General features: G+C 42.2%; 1 protein-coding gene and 1 long non-coding RNA gene across 2 annotated transcripts in view; both read left to right on the top strand.

Annotated features, from left to right (window-relative positions):
- LOC103543761 (uncharacterized) overlaps positions 1 to 22,305 on the top strand; it is a 102,125-nt gene that overhangs the window by 20,112 nt on the left and 59,708 nt on the right. The window lies entirely within an intron of this gene.
- OTUD1 (OTU deubiquitinase 1) lies at positions 9,705 to 12,553 on the top strand. The gene has a single exon (XM_008510671.2). It carries the CDS (start codon positions 9,843 to 9,845, stop codon positions 11,289 to 11,291), a length of 1,449 nt encoding a protein of 482 aa, XP_008508893.2. The 5' UTR covers positions 9,705 to 9,842; the 3' UTR covers positions 11,292 to 12,553.

Raw genomic sequence — 22,305 nt, 5'->3', positions numbered from 1 at the left:
AAATAGGGTCCACTTTTAACAAAATTGTGAAGTTGACAATGTTTTTAACCTCTCTCTTAACCTCTTAGCATAGTTTTCTTCAATCCCAGGCTCTCTGTTCCTCTCTCTACATGTTTTTCAGTGTTTCATCTGAGAAACTTACTCTTACCCTCTATCTTTTTTTGGCATTGTGCTTGGGTGGATAGAAGGGACTGCTCTCGAGGCCTCCAATTCTGTTATGTACTTGACTCCTTGCTCTTTGAGCCCAGCCAGGTACTGTGACTCAGGCACTTGTATTGAAATGTTCTAAGAAATTATGTTTTGGGGCCAGCCCAGTGGTGCAGCAGTTAAGTGCGCACATTCCGCTTTGGTGGCCCAGGGTTCGCTGGTTCAGATCCCCGGTGCGGACATGGTACCACTTGGCAAGCCATACTGTGGGAGGCCTCCCACATAAAAAGTAGAGGAAGATGGGCATGGATGTTAGGTCAGGGCCAGTCTTCCTCAGCAAAAAGAGGAGGATTGGCAGCAGGTGTGAGCTCAGGGCTTATCATCCTTAAAAACAAAAAAAGAAATTATATTTGGGGGAAGGCTAAAGTATTGCATAATTTAGTTACCCCATTTATACTGTAAGCTTTGTAAGGCTGTTTTCATATCATTTCCTACAGCATAAAGCCATAATTTTAAAGTTTAAAGGAATCATAGAGATCACTAAACCCTCATCTTATAGATGAAGTAATTAAGGGCCAGGGAGATACAAAGATTTGTTCAAAGCCAATCATTTAGTTTTAAAGTTGAGAGTAGCTTATCTTAGCAAATTGTAAGACTCATACACCAAATATCAGCAATCCTAGGTTTTCATGGGTATGATAGAGGAATGGGCGCTGTAGGAGAAAATAGGGAAAACTATGAAAATAAAACTATTTGTTTTCCTGTCAGCTATTGATAAAGTGACCACACATGCCATTGTATCTGGGACTCTTTTCGGATTACCCCGAATGTCTGGAATAATTATTAAAAGGCACGTCTTTCACTCTCACAAGTTTGCTGGTTCAGAACATAAATTACAGGTTATCTCACTTATTAAAAAAAAAATTGCATCACTCTTCAGTAGTCCCATTTGCTCAGCACATGTATTGAGGTAAAAGGATTGGCTTACACTCTAAATACAATGATTAACCAGAGTAAAATTGAGGCTGCAATGCAGTGGCTTTCAAATTGCAAGTCATAACCGTTGACGGGTCATGAAATGAATTTGGGGTTATAATCAACATTTAAAGAAGGAATAGAGTAGACGATAAATCAGAATGCATCACATGTAGTAAACATAAGTATTATTTTACAAACTTTTTTCAGTTATACACACATATACAGTAGCAGACTTGGTCTCAGCGTAATCTAGTTCTTATTGTAGGTTGCAATTAAAAAAAGTGGGAAAGCCACTGCATGATGAAACCCAGAACTTAGAGAGCTCTGAAAAAGAAGATGCAAGCTCGCGATGGTTTATACCACTTTGCAGTAAGCTGTGAGATGAACCGGTTGTGTCGGTTCTAAAAGGTAACTTTTAGTTACCTTTAGTTAGAAGGTAACTAAAATTGACACACTTTGAGACACAGTAAAGAATAAATACTAACGCTTTCACTACAATTATAGTCAGAGGAAGTGATGATCACCTTAAAGTGTATGTTCTTTAGTTGTCTTCATATTCCAAAGTATTATTAAATAATAACGCAATACAGATCCACCTGCTGCAAACACTATTTGGAGCTTACCTAGTACCTTATGTAAGGATGTTACAGGATTTCTAAAGGACTCAGGGATACCTGATTTATTAAAATGCTATTAGAGAAAAATGTTGTAGAAGTATATTTCTAATATGACAGATATTTTGACATATCGAGTAAAAAAACAGATGACAGCATAGTACCTTTGATATGATTCCATTTCTGTAAAAAATAACATGTATGTGCCTGTGTGTGTATCAGGGTTTGCCAGCCTCGGTACTACTGACATTTTGGGCCAGATAATTATTTGCTATAAGGGGCTGTCCTACATACTACAGCATATTTAGCAGCATCCTTGGCCTCTACCTACTAGATGCCAGTAGCAGCCTCCGCAAATCCCCACCCAGTTGTGACAATCAAAAATGTCTCCAGGGGCCTGCCCGGTGGCACAGCAGTTAAGTGCGCACGTTCAGCTTCAGCGGCCCATGGTTCGCTGGTTCAGATCCTGGGTGTGGACATGGCACCGCTTGGCAAGCCATGCTGTGGCAGGTGTCCCACATATAAAGTAGAGGAAGATGGGCACCGATGTTAGCTCAGGGCCAGTCTTCCTCAGCAAAAAGAGGGGGATAGGCAGCAGATGTTAGCTCAGGGCTAATCTTCCTCAAAAAAAAGAAAAGTCTCCAGACATCACCAGACGACCTCAGATGAGAACCACCAATATAGGTATAATTGACCAAGGAGTTGTCTCTTTAGTGGATGGACTTGTTTTTTTTTTTTTTTTTAATTTTCTCTCTTTTGATTGTTTATAGATTCTGATTTTTCTATAATGAGCATGTAGTATTTTCATAACGATAAAGCACATAAAAGTGTATTTCCATTGAAAAAAATGTATTGGTTTCTCAGTAGTTATTTTTACAACTTTGATGATTGAGATTCTTAAGCAGAAAGATGTTCCTGTGGAATCAAGAAGGAGGCTCATAATTACAGAGGCCAAGTAAGCATGATTTCTTTCATTTTGTTTTATTCATTCATTCATTCACAAAATATCTATTTATTAGCACTGTGTCTGTATGTTAACATATGACAAAAAGAGAGACTTTAAAAATACAATCATTAAGTACCATTTTCCCTGTGCCTCAGAGAAAACTGGAATTAGGAAAAAAATTAAAATGTCATTAAATATATTTTGTGAACACAGTAATTTCTAAAACAAATCAGATTCACTGGCATTCCAAACCTTCTAAGGTCATTAAATGACCTGAATGTCATTAAAAATGTATTATCATACATCCATACTTTGGAACTCTTTTCTAGACATTAAAAGAATGAGCTAGAGCTAAATATTGAGACATGAAAAATGTTCAGGATATACTAGTTAAGGAAAAAGCATACTGCAGAGAAAGTACACACAGTGTAATCCTACCATGAAAAATTTTTACTGGCACATGGATATTATAAAACATATAGTCTATATATGCTTATAAAAGTTCTAGAAATATATGTAACAAACATTAACAGTACTTACCTCTGGAACATGAGAAAGGGGAGATGCAATGGAAAGGAATTCCACTTTTATTTTTACATGTTGGCATTGCTTTAATTTTTGCAACACACATCTAACAAATAAAAATAGATTTGGAAGTGGCTTAATATCTAGACTTCATCTTTTCCTTTCTTTAAGCCTTGGCAAAATAGTTATATAATGGCTGGGCATTTTTACGATTGACCTCTTAGTCATGAAGGGTGTGTCTCTCAGCCTGGTCTCAAGTACCTGTACAGAGGGAGGTGGAGGTGAGGGTGCCTCCCTCAGCATCGGTCTGTAGGAGGGGTAAGCCACGATGTTATCACGTTCACTTATTTACAGAATTTAACTACTATGTACACATTGAAGATTGTGGATATTTAAAATGTTGGCATGCAATTGAGTTATATCTGAACCACCCTTGGCAACAGATTACTGCATTTACTGCATTGTTATTTAACATTTGTCTGTGTGTGTGTATGTGTGTGTGTGCTTCTTGTTTTCCCTACTTGTAAACAGGGGCTGCCTTAGCCTGCTTGGGCTGCTATAATCAAATACCACACACTGGGTAGCTTGTAAACAGGAGAAATTTATTTCTCCTAGGTCCGGAGTCTGGAAGTCAGACATCAGGGTGCCACTGTGGTCTGGTGAGAGCCCTCTTCCGGGTCGCAGCCGTCTCGTTGTATCTTCATGTGGTAGGAGAGACTAGGGACCTCTGAAGCCTTTTCATTAGGCACTCGTCCCATTCATGAGGGCTCCACCCTCAAGACTTAAGGCCCTGCCTCCTAATACTATTATCTTTTTGGTTTGGATTTCAACATGAGTTTTGAAGGGACAGGAACATTCAGACCATCACAGGGCCATAGGCTATATTTCCATTCCTCCCTCTGCAACTAGCAGGCTTAGTCATTATTAGGAGACCCGAGCATCACATTGGTTAAGGCAACCAGAAGCAGGCAACAGAGCACCGAATGAAATGTTTCTGGTCTAACTACTCTTTTTCTAATATCATACTAAATTGGATGAACAGGATTAAGAGAACACCTGAGGTTTTTAGGTTCCTCCCCTTCATGCTGGAATGATTCAGAGCTGTGTGGGAACCAATTAATCTGTTCAGATTATGTCATCTGAACCTCCCCGTGAATAACAGCCCTGACTTTCTTCCTTTCTCTCAATAGTCCATTGAAGCCACAAGATGAAAAATGCCATTGCATGAGCAGAGGCTTGAACCATATTGCAATCACGAGGGGAACTGTTGGGCTATTTATCAAGAGGGTCTGCACATTTTCCAAGCCTAAGCTTAGGAGTCAATGATTGCACCTACTTCCCAGTCTTTTTGCTATTTTTCGTCCTATTTTTTTTCCATACAAAAAACAAAAACCTACTGATTACTTGATCTGGTTATCATAAATTGGTTTAGATTTCCTGGAGTTACGAGACCTTTAGATGATAGGATTTTCAGTGATACTAATAAATACAATTTCAGAAGAGCCATAATTAATTAATAAATAACTAATTAAATAAATAATTAAGTGGAGCTTGCACTTCTGCCTGGCAATTTCACTTCCAGCCAGTGACATGTCAGCAGTGGTAAATGTGCTAGAGAAAGAATATTGAAGTGTTTGCATGACATAGTGCCTTTATTTATTTATCCGTTCACTTTAAATTGCCAATTTAATAGAATGAGTATATATCAACCCACACAATACTTCCCAAGATGCTTGCCTTTATGGATTATGTTCCATTTTTACTTGACAACATTGAGAAAATATTTATTAAGAGCCTGCTACATCTCAACCACTTTTCAGAATCTTTTTCCACAATATTTTAAGTTTGGTTGGTTCTACATATGGTTAAGCTGCAACATATTCCCATATGCTTTGTGTACATTAGAGCTCAATAAATGTTTGTTGAACAGAAGGCAAAATTATTTTTTATATCATGATGATTACACAGAAATTTTAAGAAAAACAAAATTATAAATTCAAATAGCATTTCCCTAGCCCAGCTCTTCAACTATCCCTTTTTTCCTGGGCATAAATAATTTGTTTTCAGTAAGCTTCAACTTATTTATATCATTTTAACAGTTACATTTAAGCTACCATATAGAGTACCATGAATTTGTCAGAAAAATCATTAGGATATATAAAATGTCCATGATCTATGCAATAATGTCACAAAGTAAGTATTGCTGCTGCTGAGAAATTTATAGATGATACATAATCATCTTTTTATCTTGAGTGCTTAGCACAGTGACTGGCTCATAGTAGGGGTTTTTTTTAGCCACTTTATTTAGGAGTAATTCACATACCATAATATTAACCCTTTTAAAATGTTCAATTCGGTGGTTTTTACTATAATCACAGAGTTGGCAACCATCAGCATAATCTCATTTTGAACATTTTCATCTCTTCAAAAAGAAATCCCTTCCCATTGATAGTCACTTCCCATTTCCCCTTTTCCCTAGCCACTGGCAACCATCAGTCAATTTTATATCTCGATGGGCTTGCCTATTCAGGACATTTCATATAAATAGAATTCTACAATATGCAGCCTTTTGTCTCTCATTTCTTTCATTAGAATAATGTTTTCAAGGTTTATCCATGTTGTACCATGTATCAGTAATTTATTCTTTTTACGGCTGAATAATATTTCATTGTATGGCTATGTCACATTTTGTTTATCTATTCATCATTTGATGGATAACTGAGTTGTTTCCACTTTTTGGCTATTATGAATAATGCTACTATGAACATTGATGTACAAGTTTTTATGTAGACATATGTTTTCATTTCTCTTGGTTATTTATCTAAGAGTGGAATCGCTGGATCATATGGTAACTCTACAGGCAGCCTTTTGAGGAACCGCCAAATTACTTTTACAAAGTGTCTGCACCATTAAAATTCCACAATCAATACATAATATTCTAATTTATCCATATTTTTGCCAGCACTTGCTATTGTCTTTCTTATTACAGTACAGCCATCTTAGTGGGTATGAAATGTATCTCACTGTGGGTTTTGATTTGCATTTTCCTAATGACTAATGAGGTTGAGTATTTTTTCATGTGCTTATTGGCTGTTTGTATATCTTCTTTGGATAAATGTGTATTCAAATGACTTGTCCATTTGAAAAATTGGGTTGTGTTCTTACTGTTGAATTATAAGACCTCTTCATATATTCTGGGTACAAGTCCCTTATCAGATATATGATTTGTAAATATAGTCCCTCATTCTTCAATTTGTCTTTTCATTTTCTTTTCACTTTTTTCTTTTTTTTTTTTTTTCACTTTCCTTTGAAGTGCGAAGTTTTCAGTTTTGATGAAGTCCAACTTATCTATTTTTTCTTTTCTGTTTTTGGTGTCACATCTAAGAAACCATGGCCTAATCCATGGACACTGAAGTTTACACCTCTAATTTCTTCTAAGAACTTGAAAGTTTTAGCTCTTATATTTGATCCACTTTGAGTTAATTTTCGTACATGTTGTGCAGTAGAAGTCCAGTTTCATTCTTTTGCATACAGATGTCCAGTTGTCCCAGGACCATCATTGAAAAGACTGTTCTTTCTCCCAGTGAACTGTCTTGGCACCCTGTAAGAGTCACTTGACCATAAACATATGGACTTGTTTCTGGAGTCTCAGTTCTATTCCACTGATCTGCATGTTTATCTTTGTGCCAGCACCACATGGCCTTGATGACTGTAGCTTTGTACTAAGTTTTGAAATTGGGAAGCACGAGTCCTCCAACTTGGTTCTTTTTCAAGATTGTTTGTCTTATTAGGTTTATAAAGAAATGATTATTTAATTAGTGAATAAATGAACACAGTTTTAAAAGTTTCATTTTGGGGGAGGGGAAGAGGTTGGGAATTTTATTACCCTTAAAGGAATCTAGCTAAGAGATGGTGGTATTCAGATGTGTGTACCTTCAAAAAACATGCCAGGATTGGTCCTATTTTACAAACATGGCTTTGGTGGCCTGGTTTCTGCTGCCTGGGTTGCAGGACAGAATGGATTTCTGAATTCTCTGTAATTGGCACCATGCTGGGAGCATACGGGGTGCTCAACAAGTACTTATTGATTAAATGCCTTGTTCTTTTGCTTTGTTTTAACCTATTGATTGTCTTTTTGCTACCTTTTGGTTGATAGTTGCTGAAATTTCTTGTTTTTCTAGCCTATTCAATAACTACGCAATTTTGGTTTAGAATACTATTTCCCTAAGCTTCTGCCGATTTTCTGCACAGCATCAAAATATGCTGGGCAGATGATATTCGAGAAAAGAACCATTAGGAATTCTTTTCAGATGGAGTATCAAGGAATTGGATTTGCCTCTCTTTCCCACTCTGTTCTCTTTACTCTCACGTGCAAGGCGGCCTTGCCTTCTCTCAGACCCCAAGGGCAGAGAATAATTCCCTTTTCCAAGGCTGGCAATGGTGCCTGCTTTGAGTTTCCTGAAGTACCATTTCCTCCAAGACTCCCCAGACTGAGATAGAGTGGACCCTGATTCTCAGTGGATATTCAGTCTTGGATAGTCCACCACTCCCACACAAACTAAAAGAAAAAAAAGAGCTGTCATGTCTGTTAAAGTTTTGAATCTTCACATTTTTGTTTATATTTGTTCCTAATTTGGTACATCAGGCCTGGCCTGTCCTCTGTGTACCTCGAGTTAATTTTCCCCCGTGTTTACCTCAGCCTGTTAAAACGCATTCTTGTTTAAGATTTAAGTTCTAATAGTCTCCTCGTCTCCCTCCAGGCTCCCGGTACGCTAGCTCTGCTAGGCACACAGTGGGTACTCACTCGATATTATCCGAGGATTAATTTATTGTTAATTGTCTTGTCTTCCGTTCCAGAACACCAGCTACTGAAAGACTACAGGCAGAGTTCAGGGTGAAGTGTTTAATACACAGAACAACAGATACCCCCATATCAGTGATGAAATCTAAGTAATTTCCCTTTTCCAGTGCGCCAGTGGCTGCTACAAGCTCCCAATAGGGCGTGACGGAAAGCTGAAAAGATGGTTAGGCATAAACATGGTCGTCTTACCACCTGAGTTGATTTACCTAACTGGAGCGACCCATGCAAAAGGCTGCTGCTGGGATCCCGCAGTCAGAACCGCCATGGCAAATTAAAAGCCCTGGCTAGGGTCAGGAGACCGGGATCATAATTCGGGCTTCTCCGCTCAGTGTCTGTGAAACCTTGGGAACTCTTTTTCCATTGATTAATTCATTCGGTAAATATTAATTCGCTCCAACTATATGCGAGGGATCTAACGATAACAGCCAACGATGGGAATCTACATTCACGGAGTCTACATTCCAGCGGAAGGGTGGAGGGAGGCGTATGCCACAACCTGCGGCTATCCGAACCCCCGCCCCCCCAGTCTAAAACAGTGGGGTAGGCTCTAGGTTCAATTTGAATTGTTAAGGCCTCTTAACTTAGTATATGATCAAAGCTTAGAGTACAGCAAAACCTGGACACCACTGTGGGCATATGAATACCCCCTATTTCCTCTACAAAGCGGGTACTACTAACACTCCCTGGAACTGCTGTCAGTGTTCTACCCCGCCCCAGAACGCACCCCGCCCCTCCGCTCCGCCCTGACCTAGGGGCAACAGCCGCACCCATTTTCAAAGGCTGCAGGCGGGATGGTATTTGGTATTCCGAAAGGCTGTTTGAAAAATTTCCTTTGGCCCAAATCATGCGTTTGCTAGTCGACATGGGTTAGGGGTGCAGAAAAGTGGGTTTGGGTTTAACAGTAGGGCAGCAAGGTGCTGGGGAGGTCAGGCGACCCTAACATTTGGACACGGAACTGCATCAAAAAGACGGCAGCGGTGAACAGAAGCCGGAATGACCCTGCAGAGGCCATGCAGGTTTCAAGGCAGCGCTCCGTCCTCCAGACCCAGCCTGGAAGCTTCTTTCCCAACGCGCGCTTTCAAGGCATTCTAGCTGGCCCCAGGCAGCGCCCACCCCACCCGCAGCCGCGCGCTCAGTGGCGCGCCGCTCAGACCTGCAGCAGAGCAGGCGAGGCGGCCAGGCCCCCTTCACTGCGCATGACCCCGGGCCTCCGCGCTCTCCTGCCGGGGCCCCGCCCGCCGCCGGCGCCGCGGGCCCCGCCCATGACGTCCGCCCGCCGGGGCGGGGCTTGGGCCTGGGGGCGGGGCGAGGCGCGTAGTTGAATGGGGCGCCGCGACGAGCCGCACATTCCAGCGGGCCCACGTGACGCGGCCGCGCGGCCTGAGGTAAACAACCGCGGCCCCGCCTCCCGGCCCGTCCGCGCGCCCCGCTCCGCTCCTCGCCGGCGGGACGCGCTCCACCGGGGCGGCCGGCTTCCTCCGCGAGTCCCCAGCGGCCGGCGCCGGCTGGAGCAGCGGCAGCGGGCGCGGCGCCCCGGCTCTGCGGGCCGAGCGCGTGGCCCTCCCCGCCCCCGCGCGCTGTGGCGCAGCAGGAATTTGGCGGGGACCCGGGCGCTATTTGCGGCTCCTGACGCGCCGGCGGCCCTCCGCTCATTTCTATTCTCGGGCCCCGGGGTCACCGCGCTCGGCCGGCCCCCTCCCCCGGGCCCGGAGGGTGTGTCCCCGCCGCAGGGCTCGCCGCGCCTATAAGGGGCCGAGCGGCGGGCAGGGCCATGCAGCTCTACAGCAGCGTCTGCACCCACTACCCCGCCGGGGCCCCGGGGCCCACGGCCGCCGCCCCCGCGCCGCCCGCCGCCGCCGCCGCCCCGTTCAAGGTCTCGCTGCAGCCGCCGGGCCCCGCCAGCGGCGCGCCCGAGCCCGAGTCCGGTGAGTGCCAGCCCGCCGCGGCCGCCGAGCCGCGGGAAGCCGCCGCCGCGCCCGCCGCCAAGATGCCCGCCTTCTCGTCCTGCTTCGAGATGGTGGCCGGGGCCACCGCCCCCGCCGCCGCCGCCGCCGCCGGGCCGCCCGGCGGGTCCTGCAAGCCGCCGCTGCCGCCGCACTACACGTCCACGGCGCAGATCACCGTGCGCGCCCTGGGCGCCGAGCGGCTGCTGCTGCCCGGGCCCGAGCCCGCCGCCGCGCCCGCCGCGCCCGCCGCGCCCCGCGGCCGCTGCCTGCTGCTGGCGCCCGCGCCCGGCGCCCCGGCCCCGCCGCGCCGCGCCGCCTCGGCCTGGCTCCTGGAGGAGCTGCTGCGGCCCGACGGCCCCGAGCCCGCGGGCGCCGACGCCGCCCGGGAGGCCTCCGAGCGAAACTTCCGACTGAGCGAGCACCGCCAGGCCCTGGCCGCCGCCAAGCCCCGGGGCCCCGCGCCGCCCCCGGGCAGCCCGGAGCCCGGCCCCGGGCCGTGGGCCGAGGAGCACCCGGCCGAGCGCAGCTGCCGCGCCTGGGAGAGGGCCGGCGAGCGCGGCGACCCGCCCGGCGCCCACGAGGCCCGGCGGCCCGAGCCCGAGCCCGAGGCGCCCCCGGGCCGCAGCGGCGACGCCGCCCCGGGCGGCGCGGCCGAGGCGGGGGTGGTCTCCAGGGCGGACCCCAGAGACGAGAAGCTGGCCCTGTACCTGGCCGAGGTGGAGAGGCAGGACAAGTACCTGCGGCAGCGGAATAAGTACCGCTTCCACATCATCCCCGACGGCAACTGCCTCTACCGAGCCGTCAGCAAGACGGTGTACGGGGACCAGAGCCTGCACCGCGAGCTGCGGGAGCAGACGGTGCACTACATCGCCGACCACCTAGACCACTTCAGCCCCCTGATCGAGGGCGACGTGGGCGAGTTCATCATCGCAGCCGCCCAGGACGGCGCCTGGGCCGGCTACCCGGAGTTGCTGGCCATGGGGCAGATGCTGAATGTCAATATCCACTTAACTACTGGAGGGAGGTTGGAGAGCCCCACGGTGTCCACCATGATCCACTATTTGGGCCCCGAGGATTCGCTGAGGCCCAGTATCTGGCTGAGTTGGCTCAGTAACGGACATTACGACGCGGTGTTTGATCACTGCTATCCCAATCCCGAGTACGACAATTGGTGCAAACAGACTCAGGTGCAGAGAAAACGCGACGAAGAGCTTGCCAAGTCCATGGCCATATCCCTGTCCAAGATGTATATCGAACAAAATGCATGCTCTTGAAGTGTCTGGACACCTACACCCTGGGAGAATCGTATACGTCATTTGTGTTTGGAGAATTATATGAACTCGAATCAGGGTAATAGCACTTTTAAACTTCTAGTAGATTTACTGTAGGTGTAATGCCTTAATCATTTTTTTGAATGTTTTCTCCTCAGAGCTGAAGGTTGCTGGGCACCTAAATGATGTTTCATGATAGCTTTGGGTGATCTTCCTGCTATTTATAATTTGCTGTATAAAGATGGCACTACTTAAGTTGCAAGCTAATTTCTCACAGTGTAAATTTGTTCATTCCTGGTAATCTATTTTCTATAAAAATGTATTTTTGCACAACATTTTTAAAAATGGGTGTACCTTCATCTATGATGTGTTCCATTTTGACAAACAGCTTTCCGGCATAAATCCAGAGAAGTGCTTTATATGAAGTTTATTATTTTGAACAGAGTTTGTGAATTTAGTAGTTATTTTATGTTGTTGAATTTGAATTTTACAGCTCTTCGGTAATTATTTCAAATGGATATTGATGCATTCATGTTACCAGATGATTGGCCCATTCCATTTTGATGAAACAAACATTTGTTGTTCTGGAAATCATTATTTTTCTAGAAATGGTGAACCTTTTAAAGAGAAGTACTGAAGGGAAGGTTGTGGGAAGAAGTTTTTTTCGTTAAGGGATAGTACCAGGTCTTACTTGAATGAAAGTCTGATATTTGCTGATGGCAGAGTGATTATTCTGTACTCTGGTTGATGTTTAGAGTAGATCGTCTGGTGCTCTCAGTTGTTTTTATTTATATTTGTCATTTTGTTATATAAAAGAATTTTAATATGGTCTAAGACTTTGTGACAAGATGAGCCTCCTGCTTTATATAGCATCTTGGATTCAACTAAGAGATTTAAAAATTAATAGCATAAATGCCTCAAACCAACTTTGGCACTTATTTTATAGCAGGAGAATACTGTCTTAATATTCTGTTCCTTTTAAATTCTTGGCAGAAGGCAAAATAGGATTGCCCTGTATTATGTACAAATAAAAATGTCTGTAAACAGCTTGTATGGTTTGCTGGGTCAAACAATGTTCCCAACCTCAAATCTATCTCATTTCCACTTTAGCTACTTTTAGTCATATTTATTAAGTAATGCAGTTTGTACTTTTTTATTTTGTAACATTTTGTGATTTTTTTGTACAATATTGTATTTGTACAATAGAGCAATTCTCAGCTGATGGAATGAATGAATAAAATGCATAATTTTACTTTTACAACGTCTTTTCGGCTAAAGTGGTTTTTAAGATATGAGGTGATGTCTGTAGAAATGTTTCTTACATGTATGCAACTTTTTATGTGTGAAGATATCACAGAATTCTGAGAGGTTTCTTAAGTTCTCACATGAACAGGGTAGGATAATTAGTAATTTCAAAGGATAAGTCTCAATGAAATATAATTTAAAAGTGGAGTAACTCAGGAAATTGCTCCCTTTATTTCTAACTATAATTCCTATCTAAAATTACAGACGTACCCATTGGCTCATAAACAGGGAAGTGCAAGTATTCTGTTAACCAGTACAATGTTTAATTAAATGTCATAGTTTTGTGTTCCACTTACTCTCAGAACAGATTTTAATGTTTTAAAGAGTAACCAAAGCAATGCCCTAATTTTTATCCAGTCTGACTTCTTGGGAATTTATTAATTTTAACGTGTTATCAGATTTGGTTGAGAAGTGCACCTGTATACGTAATGCTGGGTATGTTTATCGCAGAGTTTGGGCTTTTTACTTTCAGTTGATTATTTAGATGTCATGGTTATAGACACAACTGAGCTTGAGTTCATTGTTAACTGCCTTTTTGGAAGGATGCCATTGGTTATCAAGGAAAGACAATTTGTCAAAGGTTTAAATGTTAACTAATCATGCGTCTCTGGTCTTTTAGATAAGATAAGGTTTGCTTCGTGGCTTCACTAATTATGTAACTTGGGAAGAAAAATTCTTTTATTTGAATTACCTAGCTAAATATGGTTCTTTCCCTTTTCTCCACTTTATTTAGAGCTATATGAAATTTGGAGATCCTTCCAATTTACACAAGAAATGAGTAGACTAATTAGGCATAAATTCCTAACAAGCCTTGTATAAGCCCATTACTGTTTTAAAAAACCAGATTCCTCTGTGTTCTGTTTGGTTTTCAAATTAGGATCCCAAGTCCTTGATTGAGCTCAAGAGTGATGTGTTTAAATAAAATGAGATGGATGCTAAGATTGGGTTACATGGTAGCATGGCTGTTTGCTTCTCTTCGTAGGAGGTTTATGTCTTTCCCATCCTGTTTCTGTGGCTTAGTTTCTTTGAAGAAGCGTGGTGTGGGTCACTCCCTTATGCTCAGTGTTTATTCTCCGCTGCCATTCCAGTCTTGTGTGTTAGCTGGAGCAGTCGTGGATGACTTGAGCAGTTGAAGAGTTGGAAATGCGGTTGGTTAACTCCTATTTACTTTTGGCAAACAGATTTATTAAGCAGTTCACTCCTTCAGTTACTCTTCTAGAGCTGCTAAGAGGCTCAAAACTTATGAAGGAAACAGTTGATGCCGTGAGCTAAAGTTTCTTTAGAGTTTACTCCCTCCCCCATAAAATAGGATGCAGGAGGATAGAATCTATAAGTCAACCCAGCTGTGGTGTTTTCAGGTAGATTAGAATGAAAATCATACTATTAACTGGAAAATTTTATGAAAGTGGTATGTAGATGAAAACTCTGATACAAATAACTATTAGTATGATTTGTTTTTGATTACTGTTTCATTTAAAAACTAAAGTGGCAGGCTGGCCCCATGGCCTAGCGGTTAAGTTCAGTGCAGTCTGCTTCAGCAGCCCTGGTTCATGGGTTCTGGTCCAGGGTACGGACCTACACCACTTGTCAGCCATGCTATGAGGGCAACCCACATATAAAATAGGGGAAGATTGGCGCACACATTCGCTCAGAGCTAATCTTCCTCAAGAAAAAACAACCCCAACAAAACAAAACAGTGAGATTGTCAACAGATGTTAGCTCAGGGCTAATCTTCCACAGGAAAAAAAACTAAAAAAGTGAAGTGGTATAGTTAGTACTTCAATATTTTGGCAAAAACCTAATTCCTTGAGCTTTTTGTTTTCCTCAACATTTTTTCTCTAAGATAGGATAAAACATACTTATTTTAGTATATTTAGCTGGACTGAGTAGTAAACTGTTGGTAAGTGGCTCAAGGATATATATATATATGTGATACTTTACGTTTTTCTAAACTTACAGTTGTATGCTTGATATGGCAAAATTTTCAGTAGGTACAAAGCCGTTTCTCAGAAATCCACATTTGATAGAGGAGAGGAAATGCCTTAGAATCTTTTGAACATCAGAATTGATTAGCTTCAGCTTGACTAGATTGTCCTAGGTTGCAATATTTTCTTCATAATTGATGTACTGAAGAAAAAAAGGATCTTGAAATAATCTCACTACTAAAATGTATGTGTTTTTCCTTTTTCCCTAAAAGATGAGAAAGTTAAACTCTTAAAATTTTACTGTGGTATTTTATGTGGTCATAGGGAGGAAAAGCGTTAGAGAATACAAGTAGGTTTTCAACTTTTGGGCATCTGATAATTTGATATGTAGGTAAAGGTACTGGATAAATTCGAGAGTTTGTACTTCAAATGTGTAACATGTTTATATTTAATACTTAGTTGTCACGTGAAACATAAATCCAGCCCTTGTTTTTTTTGACGTCCCTAGAGTGTCTAGCACTGTCTCAAAGGGGCACTGAGAAAGATGACATTGGATTCCGTTTCGTTCCCTGAATCTAGCATGCTCAGTAGACATGGATTGCATTGTGTTCTCTGTGGAAACCCTGCGTTCCACCCCAGTTCCTTGCAGAGTAAATGCTCAGTAAATATTTGTTGAGTGCAGGAATGAAGTGAAGGGAAATGTGTGCTTTGGAAAATATTTAGTTGGTGGGTGTGAAATTAAATAAAAATGATTTGGTTCCAAAATAATTAGGAATTATCACTGACAAAGTAATTCTGAGAATTTTAAACCGAAATTGTGTTATAAAAAGACATTAAAGTATTGAAATCTATGATGGAAAAATAGGTGTTGAAACCAAAAATTAGAATTTATTGATTTTATCTATGTGTCATCCTCCAAACATCTTCAGAACTGAACCAAGAAAAATGATTTGAAAATAGAACTTCCATTAATCTGAAGTGATAGTAAAGGTTTTGCCTTGTCCGAAGGGACTTGCTCTGACTTCAGGGGTCACACCCATCCCAAGCCCAGTCTACAGCAATTCCTAGTTTTGCTGTGTTTTCGTACTAAGCCTGGTTGGGAAGGAAGTGCTGGACAGATTTCCAGCTTACTTTGGGACTGTCGTGGTCAGGAGTGCTGGCTGCATGCTTAGGCCGTTGGTCACTGGGGCCTGGACAAGCGGTGTGAATCAGATCACGGCAGATCTATTGGGGGAAAAAAAAGCAGTGTATTTCCTCCTACTGTGAATTAGGTCAGTGACAATTCTATGAGTAAAGGTCAGAGAGAGCGTTCACTGTCATCAGACTACTCACGGTAAAACCTTACCTAGCCTGCTTTCCCGCAAGTGAATTTTCTAAAGAATTGAACAATCCGTTTATGTGTAAAATATAAAACAACTGTTTTTGACAGAGTTCTTTAAGAAGTCACCTATGGTACACTTATTTGCCTTTGTAAAATAACTGAATCTAGTGTGATCTTCCCTTAGTGACTTAGGCTCTCCTGATGGCAGGGTATATGGCTGTATAGGGCCATGCCGGCTTGGCTGATTGCTGAGGAGTGACAGTGCCTTTGTACTTTCAAGGATCTCATTGCCGGGCCTTTTATCTTCATGGTTTGTACTTTCCCGTCTCCTCCCTCACATTCTGATTGTTCCTCTCTCCATTGTCCCTTTCCAGCCCTAATTCCGTATTGTGATTTCCTATGTTGAATTAGAGACACCAACCAACATGCTAGTCAGAATCGACTCTAAGATCATAGGAAATAGGTCTCTAATTCGGGACTAGGATGCTTTGCTATGAGGAATGTGCTTGAGCTTTAGTTTTTGGTCAACCAGGGAGCTTTTTTGCCATTTTTGCACTCTTTAGTGGTATCCTGGAAATGCTGAATTTGTCTGATTAAGGGACCTCTGAATGTGTGCAGTGGCACAAAACAAAACAGAACAACTTGTGGTTAGCTGTCTGAAATCCTCACAATGGCCGTTGATTTGTCATTGCTTGGTTAATACATTGCTTCCTCTCTGCCGTATGTAATCCTTTGTAGGATGTACCTGCCATTGTCTTCCTTTCTTTTTTTTTTTTTTAAAGATTGGCACCTGAGCCAGCTATTGCCAATCTTCTTTTTTTTTTTTCTGCTTTTTCTCCCCAAGTCCCCCCAATACATAGTTGTATATTTTAGTTGTGGGTCCTTCTAGTTGTGGCATGTGGGACGCTGCCTCAGCATGGCCTGTTGAGCGGTGCCATGTCCGTGCCCAGGATCCGAACCAATGAAACCCTAGGCCACCGAAGCAGAGAGTGTGAACTTAACCACTTGGCCCTGGGCCGGCCCCTGTCTTCCTTTCTCTTATGCATTTTTGTATTTAGTTTTCTGGTCCACCAGAGTATGCTAATTATGAAGTAATTCAAATATCAGGTCCTCATTGAACAACCCCAAATCACAATGCACATGGACAGGTCCAATACAATTGTGCATGCTCTCTCTTGAATTTCCTCTCCCTAATACTTCTTTTGATGATGTGTATCATGTCTACATTGGGTAAATAAGTTAGTCTTCCTCATCTTGGCCTTCCCTTTCCTTGACAGTATTTTTCCTTCATATTGATTAGAATGGTTGAATACATTCAGTAGGAATGTGTTACTATGCATTAATATGCTGATAAATAGAACTGAGACAATTTGAAAAAATTCCAGTGGGATACATGCATTTTATATTTTAAAGCAGTTAAAGGAGAATCCTGTCCCCTCCAACCTTCCCCCCAGCATTTGTACTTTGAATTGGAATGATGTTAGCAAGCGTTACTGCCAAGTGGATTGGCAATGCATAGAGAGGTAACCTCGATGATATTATGACTGAGTCTGATCTAATGCTCCACTTGGATTAGAAGTTCTCTGAGTAATTTTGGGAATGGACCACGTGCTTGTATGTCTTAGCTTATCAAGGTACGGAAAGGTAGTGTGCACAAGAGCTAATTGTGCAGGGAACTTATACCAATGTGTCACGTAACACCTGTGCAGCCAGTTTGTAAAATAAACTCAAACACGACTTTCAGTTCTAATGACAAACAGGAAACCTTCACACTTTTGGTTTCTTATGGTGAAATTTGAGCTATACTGATGGTGTCATAGGAATGAAAGAAGTGGAAGAATACACTCAGGAAGTTCTTAGTTAGCTGTCACTTCACTGCCTTCGCCATCTTGCTGGAAAGTGCCAGACCTAGGGGGAGTCAGCCATAATATTTTTTTTTAAATCTAAACAATGGTCATGTCTCCATAAACAGCAGGTGCCTGAAACAGAAACCTCAGTAGTTGCTGATGCAGGATCCCAGGACAAAGAAGAGAGAGATTTAAGATGTGTGTTGAGCTTTTCAATATAAAGTAGTTCTCTGGCAGATTTTTCATTACCTTTTCGTGTTACTGCTGGTAGCTGTACTACTCAGAAATTGTGGCAGTTTGCAAAGAGGTGGCAATACTGATTTAGAAGGCAATTGGACCCTGCAAGAATGGACAGGGCAGTGTTAATAGTTAAGCTAACTTGTTCTAACGAAAAGCTTATTTCTCTCTCACTTAACTGTTCCAAAGGGAGCAGTCCAGGTTGGCAGGGTGGCTCTGCTTCCCCAGGTCACTGTCACCAGGTGTGGGATCTGAGCTGGGCTCCCACTGTGTCTGGATTGTAGCTGGTGGGAAGAGCACACACCCTGAGGTGGTACAATTCACTTCTGCTCTTGTCTTGGCCAGAACTTCGTCACGTGGCCTCATCTAACTGGGAAATATCCTCCAGACTGTTCCCAAGAAGAAGGGTGAATGGATTTGGCAGAAAAATAGCAATCTTTTCCAAATCTTTATTTATTAGAAATAGTGTAGGGTTAAAATATCTTTAAGAAGAAAATTATAATATTGAGATACCTGGGAATAAACTGAATAAATATACATTCACTTGTTTCACATGACAAAGATATAAAAGTGGAATTAATAGTTGCCGTAATTTTGGGTTCCTTATCAGCTCCTCAACAGTGCATTTGCTACAGGTTAAATATATACACAGGCAAGGCCTTCCATGTTTTCAGAAGGCTGCTGTTTTTCTATTTCCTTTCCATTCTTAATTGTTCTTTAGTATATCAGAAATATCTTGAAAATCTGGCCTTCAACACAGCCCTGCCTTTTTTGGGAAAGAACGTTATGTAAAACTTCTTTTCTTTTTAGGTTTTTAGAGATCTTGCTTCTTTAGGGTATTTCTGGCTTTACGTCTCCTTCTTTATTTTCTCATTTTTTTTTTTTACGTTGTCCTTGATTTTCTTTTAGAAGAGTTTTATGTGGTCTACTCTACTTAAAATTAAGTAATCTTTACTAATTTTTACTAATTTACCAGGTCTTTAAAAGAAAATGACTAAACCTTACCCTACCCCCTAAAAAGGGGGAAAAAAACATACCAGTAGTGGGTACTTAGTAGGTGAGAGGCTCCGTAGAAGGGTCATACTTAGAATTTAAGGATGAGGCTTACCCTCTGAAGTTAAAGTTAATAAGAAGCATCGTAAATCAGTCAGAGCAGCCAGGTGTAAAGACAACACATCCCAAGAGATGCTCGCTGAAGTTCTCGTTGAGGAGAAGGGCTCCTCCCAGTTGAGTCAGGGCAGCTGTACTCCAAACGCCAGCCTTAGCAGGAGTCAGTCAGAGGTAACAGACGTGAAGAAAGCCATAACCGACCCAGGCACCTATATCCAAATTTATCTGTCAGCGTGTCTGTCCATCTGTCCTGTTGCACGAAGGTATTGTCACAAGAGAAGGGTGGTGGTCTGTGCGATGCTATAGAAGAGAGCCCAGGAGCATTGGTCCATGTGTCCCTACTTTTATCTAGGTGAGAAGGTGCCCTGGGCAAGCCACACTAATATGCTGACTCGAGAAGAAAAATAAAGGAAAATATTTGTTGGAAATAGGAAGTAAATATTCATTCAACAAATACTGACGCTGCAGAGTAGTAGGTCCTGTGCTGTGTACTGTGTCAGCGCACAGGCTGCAGGGTCACGGATACCGTACAGATACTCCAGCTTAATACCTGGGGCTCTAATAATCATATCTCACACAAACAATTTTGCTGATGAGAGGTCTTTGGAATCCAATGGGCTGGGGTTCAAATGGAGGCTGAACCACTTATGACCTTGGGTAAGTTAGTTAACTTCTTGAACCCTACTTCATCATTTCTATAATGAATATAGGTATTACATTTATTTCAGAAGGTTGAGTAAGGATTAAATGAGAAATAATACTCGATGGATATATCTCAAGCACAGAGTTAGCACTTGGTGAATATTAGCTAATTCTATAACTATGACCTTTAGGACCACAGGACCAGCTAGTTTATGTACATTGAACCTGTTTCATAGCTTGCCTTCAGGTTTAATCCTGATTTTCTATTTTGTACTTACTCTGATTTAGATGATTTTTTAGCATTGATTGCTAGACTGGTATTGTGCTTCATTATTATTAATTAAGAGGTTTTTATTTTATTCATGCAGATGCTTAATTTTAATATTTTTGTATTGGCATATTTAATAGCAAAAATTTTTTGCAAAACTTGAAAATTCTAAGTGCTTTCAAAAACAGTGATTATTGAGTAGCTTCCATTTTGCCATTTATTTATATTTTCATTTAGTCAGAACTTGTTGATAACTCCAATTTGCCTAGAAATATCAAAACTCTCTTTGAAATGGACAATTTTTTTTTTTGACTGGGGATTTTTCAGTGAAATTTTGATCATTTTGGTATGTGTGTTTAAGAACTATGGGATTCTTTCCTTTGATACAACATTCTGCTTTGGTTGTCTCATTTTTAATATAATGTCTCATCTGCCAGATTTGATGTTATAATTGGGGGGCATTTTGAATTTTGAATTTTCTAGATTCATGAATCTCATTCTTTCCTCACCACTTTTTGTGAAGGAAGAAAAATAGGGGTTATCTCTGTTCTAAAGACAATGAAATTGAAACCGAAGTCAAGTTTTCCTAGGCTGTGGTGGTGTTGGGACCAGGACCAGGAAATTTTAAACCAGGAAATTTTAGGTTACAGCACATGTGTTTTCCCCAACGGACTGGTAGTGGTTTCCAGGGGCCCTCATTTAAGAAAGTCATGCCCAGGCTTGGTAGGAGTGTCCATAAGTCCACCAGAGCAGAAGGAAGTGGCAACCCATGTGACAGATATTTGCTCTTTGTATGTTGGACCATGTTATCTACATGGCCTTTTCTGTGGATGCTTTGCAGAGTGGAGGAGAGCTTCATTTATAATGATTTTCTATGAAAGTTCAGCTTTGTTTAATTTGATAACTCTTAGAAAAAATAAATATTCATCCTTCAAATTTCACTGTTACAAAGAAGCACACAATGAAATTCTTGGTATTAAGAAGACGTAATTTTCAGGCAATATAAAGCTACATAGATGAGACTCATTAGTTTCACCAGTGGATAGATATGTATGTGTGTGTATTTTTACATTTATGTATGTATATCTTTATTATATTTATATCTGTATATATGCTTGTGTATTTTTATATGTAGATGGCATATCTTTATTCTGTTTATACATATGTATATTTGTGTGTGTGTGTGTGAGTAGAAAATGGTTCAGAGATTTAGTAGGTCTGGAATGGGGCATGGGCATTATATGTTTAAAAGTCTTCCTGGGTGATTTTGACGATCAGCTAGATTTAGGAACCCTTGAACTACAGGAAGACCTTATGAGTCTCACTCAGTGAGGGAGCAAGTGCTCTTGTGAAGTTTAGAAAGATTAGGAGAGATGAAGAATAAGAAGGAGTATGATGAAAATTCATAATATCGTGAATGCTATGAGGATGAACCTGGATATGCTCACCAAATCCCCAAATACCAAGACGAGGTAAATTTATTCAGTTTGATTCTTGTACGTGTAAATATGCCCGTAGTTGTCCACAATATGTCAGCAGAGAAGACGCCGAATTCAGAGCGTTGGGAACCTGTCAGGGGAAGCGCCAGTTGGCAGGCTCTAATCACTGGCCTTCTTTTGGGAGGTGCCCTTTGTCATCACTCCTGTGCCACTGTAGGTGGTCGTTGACAGGCGAAGGTCAGGTTCTTTCTGCTTCTTAAAGAGAAAGATGTGATATTAGGATTCTCTGGGGTGCCAATGACAGAAACTTGATCCAAACTGGCTTCAGGAAAACAAACCAACCAACAAGGGAGGGGGGTGTATTGATCCGCGTTGTGGAGCAGGATCCCGGCACAGCTCACAGAGTGGAAGAGAAAGCCTACAGGACCCCGGTCTTCAGGGCTTGGAATCAGGTCTTCCATATACAAGTCTGTCTCTTTGGCTTTCATCTCGACAAGTCTCTGCTTTTATTCAAGTGTTGGCCTCTTTCTTCCTAGCCCATGAGACATAATCAGTGTTTCTGGGTCGCCCCCAGATAGCATCTCCAATGAAAGGGGTCAATTTCCTTGTCTCTGTATCCGTAGGTCGCAAACTTTAGTGGGCATCACCTGAAGCATTAACAAGAATCTCCTGAATTGCCTGTTAAAGGACAGATTGCAGGGCTGCCTCCAGAGTTGCTGATTCAGTAGTTCTGGGTGGGGACCGAGTATTTGAATTTCTAGTGAGTTTCCAGGTGATGCTGATGCTGCTGGTCCCAGGACCACAGGGCTGTCCATTAATCCCAGAGCAGAACCTTGTCTTTCCTCTGGGCTTTGCACGTGCTGTTTGCTGTGTATTACTTGGTCTCTACTGTTTTCACAATTATAATAGTTAACCTCAGTGCT

Source organism: Equus przewalskii, chromosome 30, assembly GCF_037783145.1.
Source record: "Equus przewalskii isolate Varuska chromosome 30, EquPr2, whole genome shotgun sequence".
Taxonomy (NCBI): Eukaryota; Metazoa; Chordata; class Mammalia; order Perissodactyla; family Equidae; genus Equus; species Equus przewalskii.
This window is presented reverse-complemented; position numbering and strand designations above follow the sequence as displayed.